This window comes from Mastomys coucha, unplaced genomic scaffold, assembly GCF_008632895.1.
Source record: "Mastomys coucha isolate ucsf_1 unplaced genomic scaffold, UCSF_Mcou_1 pScaffold3, whole genome shotgun sequence".
Classification (NCBI taxonomy): Eukaryota; Metazoa; Chordata; class Mammalia; order Rodentia; family Muridae; genus Mastomys; species Mastomys coucha.
The window spans coordinates 43,230,524-43,234,490 of NW_022196909.1; the positions used below are offsets into that span (position 1 = coordinate 43,230,524).

Sequence of the window (3,967 nt, forward strand, 5' to 3'; positions counted from 1 at the left end):
TCCAACCCCAGACAGGTGCACTGTCAGCTTCCAATCCCAGACAGGTGCATTGTCAGCTTTTTCTTTTACTTTGTTGTTTAAGACAAGGTCTCAGTGTGTAGCCCAGGATAGCCTCAGGATCCCCCTGCCTCAGGCTCCCATGTAACTGAGAATGCAGGCATTCGCACACCATGCCCAGCTCCACACTCAAGTGTTTCTCTTAACAGACAGGTTTCCATAGCGACTGCCCTACTTCACATTCACATCAGCAGTGCAGTGCCTCGAGCTCCCCAAGACCTAGTCAACACTTGCTGTTTCTATTTTGCCACTATGTTTATGTGGGTTTTTTTGGTTTTGTTTTGTTTTGTTTTTTGAGACAGGGTTTCTCTGTGTAGCCCTGGCTGTCCTGGAATGCACTCTGTAGACCAGACTGGCCTCAAAGTCGAAAATCCACCTGCCTCTGCCTCCCAAGTGCTGGAATTAAAGGCGTGCACCACCACTGCCTGGCATTTTTATGTGTTTTTATTATGCTACCCTAGATGGTGCAAGTATCTCATTTTACTTTTAAGCTTGTTTTGATACATATGAGTGTGTGCCTGCATGTATGTACACCAATAACTGCTTTATGTACATGCAGCACATGTGCAAATGCCCAGGAGGTCACAAAAGAGCATGAGATCACCTGTAAAGGGATTTACAGGCAGCTGTGAGCCACCAGTTCTGGGTACTTGGAATTGAACTCTGGGCATTGTGCAAGAGGAGTATGCGCCCTTGACTGATGAGTAGGTCGCATTTTGCTCTGGCTGGCTTTGAACTCACTATTGTAGATGGGATGACCTTGAACTTCTGACCCTCTGAGTCCTGGGATTACAGGCATAGTCCTCCACATTCAGTGTCTGTGATCCTAGGTATCACACCCAGAGCTTCATGTATGTTGAGCCCCATCCAAGGCTCTACCAACCCAGCCACATCCCTAGTCCCTCAATCTTTAAAAAATATTCCAATGCACACGGCAACGAAAGAACAATGTGCTCCCTAGAAACTTGCACTTCTCTGCCTAGACAATTAGGTCCTTGGGGTATTTTTTATTTAAGTCACTATTGCTCACAGCTCTGTCTCAAGAACACATTACCTCAGGTCGCCTGGCCTGGCATCGTGCCCTCCCCCTGGCCTGCCTGAGTCTCACAATGTTGTCCTAGGTTGAAGTACCTTCCCTTTGGGCCACAGTCCACTGCATGGACAGAACAATGGGCTATTGGCCTTCAGGGGCAGGTCTACTGCGCACGCCTGGGAGACTGGCACTCAGGATCCAACCTTGGACTATGAGTCTGGTAACATGTGGTGACACTGTTTCTGTTCCGTGTGATGCACGGACCCTTGCTACCTGGTAGTCAGGGTAGTGCCCCCACACTACGCAGACAAACTAGATATGATGTCCCGACATTGTCAGCACCCCCACAACAGTTTCCCCTATGTGGGGCCTCAAGCCAAACACAACCTCTTTAAGATCAGACCTCTAGCATCTTGGGTACTTAGGAGGCCTTCATCTATAATTAACCCCTCCCTTCCCATACCTTTCATGGGAAACCCTGGGGTCACCCTGAAAAATTTCCCAATACTCCTGATGATGTCGCCTATAAGGCTTTTCCTTAGAGGTCTCATGAGTCAAAATAGGTAAAGGCTAGGCAGGAAGGTGGCCAGAAGCCATGTCCCCCGCCCTAAGAGGAGCAGCATAACGGGGCACTAACCGTACACGAGTCGAGAGTTCTGTTGCTTCAGCTCCTGCACAATGTCCACCACCATGGCCAGGAAGGATTTGTCTCTCGTGTAGCCTTGGGCAGGAAAATTCAGGTTTATCAGCTCAAGACAGGGAACACTTACCTCTTAACCATCTCCATCATGAATACCATTAAACCAAGCATGCATCTGCATAGGAACAGGCCAGATGCTGCGGTATGTTCCCAAAGGTCTGTACTCATGGATGGGAAGACGGGAAGTTCCCAGGAGTACATGAGGCATTTTGATGGATGGGAAAAGAGATGATTGACAAATTTACTTTTAGACACATCATTCAAAAAAAAATATTTCTTTTGTACGTACGTGTGTATGTGCCTGTCTGTATGTCTGTACATCGAGTACAAGGCATGAGCCCTGAGAAGTCAGGAGATGGTGTCAAAACTCCTGGAGCTGGAGTTACCTATGGTTTTGAGCTATCATGTGTGTGGGGCCCACTAACCTTGGATCCTCTGCAAGAGTGGTAAGCGCTCATCATCATGAAGCCATCTCTCTAGCTCCTGTGTCTCTTTAAAAGATTTTTTTTTTTTTGGTTTTTCGAGACAGGGTTTCTTTGTAGCCCTGGCTGCCCTGGTACTCACTCTGTAGACCAGGCTGGCCTCTTAGAAATCCACCTGCCTCTGCCTCCCAAGTGCTGGGATCAAAGGCATGGGCCACCACTGTCCGGCTCTTTAAAAGTTTTTATTGCGAGCATGGGGAGAGGGCTCCGGGGTTAAGAGCTGTTTGTCCACGAGTCCTAAGCTCAATTCTCAGCACCTATGACAGACCCCAACTGTCTATAAGGATAGACCCACCAGATCCAATGCCATTTGCACAAAACACCTATATACATAACAGAGAGATAAATACTCTTTTTGGAGGCAGGACCCTCCAAAAGCTTTGTGGAGACAGAACATCTTGCTCAGTAGATACTGTGGCTTCCAGTGACAGACAAGCACACTGTCTGCTTTTTCTCTCCTCTTGTTGTTTGAGACAGGGTCTCATCTCAGTGTGAAGCCCAGCATAGCCTTAGGCCCACAGTCACCCTGCTCAGCCTAAGCTCTGTTTCATCTAGAACTCACTATGCAGACAAGGCTGCTGCCATTGCACTCAGGAGTTCCACCTGCCCGAGTGTAAGGGAATTTTACATGTGTGCCACCACATCCAGACAAAACATGGCCCTTGTAAGGACTTACAGAAAGCTACGTCGGGGGCTGCTGTGATGGCTGACTGAGTGGGGATGCCTGCTGTCAAGTCTAAAAACCAAAATCAGTCCCTGGAACCTACCTAGAGGAGAGCCCTCCACACCCGTGTGGTGGCACCGTATGTGTGTGCAACTGTGTAAATGTGGACAAACACATGCACACTTGTGCACATAAAAACACAACATAATAGATTAATAGGTAGTGAATACAACCAGAAACAGGTGATTTCTGGATGGCAGTATTTCACCCTCAACCTGAGGAGGGCCGGGGGAGGGGATGCAGAGCTAAAAGCACCTCTGGAAGGTGCCAGTGCCTAGATATCCCAAGATCCTCTGGGAAGGAGGCAGGAATCAGGTAAGAGCCCAACAAGGGGAACCTGAGCCTATCCCTGTCACCAGCAGGATGGGAACCCTGGGCCAGGACCCTGGGGACGCTTACCAGTGAGCACGTAGTCATACTTATTGACACTGTTCGCCTTGAGACCCTCATATAGCTCATGCAGTTCCTGGGATTTCAGTACCTGGCCCTTCCAATGAGCATAGCCTGCAGGAAGAAAACATACTAAAGTGTGGGTGGAGGACCACAGGCTTCCTTCTTGGCCATCTCAGCTGATGACAGCCACCTCCCCTCCTTGAGGAGACCCAGTGAGCTGGTCTTCTGAGGGCTGGCCATAACCCCAGACTGGATTCTCCAGGCCCTGTGCCTCCGTGGGATCCCAGTGCCTAAAGCAGCCCTGTTCCTACACTGGGGGCTGAACACTGGTCTCCACATCCCAAGCCTGGTTCCCATCAATCAGCCCAGGGCACTAGAGACTCAGTGCCCAGAAGACATGGGTAGGAACACAGCGGGACACGGCTGTTTATGGCTCTATTCAACAGGGCATCTTGGGCAGCCCACCCAATCCCTAGATCTGAGCTCAGTCTGGTTCCCATTCTCCTTTTCTAGGCGCCAACCAACTGCTGGGTCACTGCACCTGACGCCCCTGGCAGGTAAGGCCTCACCCTATCCCT

The 3,967-nt window shown here is 49.7% G+C and overlaps 1 protein-coding gene across 1 annotated transcript in view; it reads right to left on the minus strand.

Annotated features, from left to right (window-relative positions):
- Positions 1–704: 704 nt before the first annotated feature.
- The window catches only part of LOC116075274 (pyridoxal kinase-like), a 16,020-nt gene continuing 12,757 nt past the window's right edge, over positions 705–3,967 (minus strand). Inside the window, exons 3-4 of the mRNA XM_031348333.1 lie at positions 3,396–3,500; positions 705–1,811 (exon numbers count right to left, since the gene is read on the minus strand). Coding sequence (XP_031204193.1) covers positions 1,723–1,811; positions 3,396–3,500 — 194 coding nt within the window. The 3' untranslated portion in view covers positions 705–1,722. The remainder of the gene's footprint in view (positions 1,812–3,395; positions 3,501–3,967) is intronic.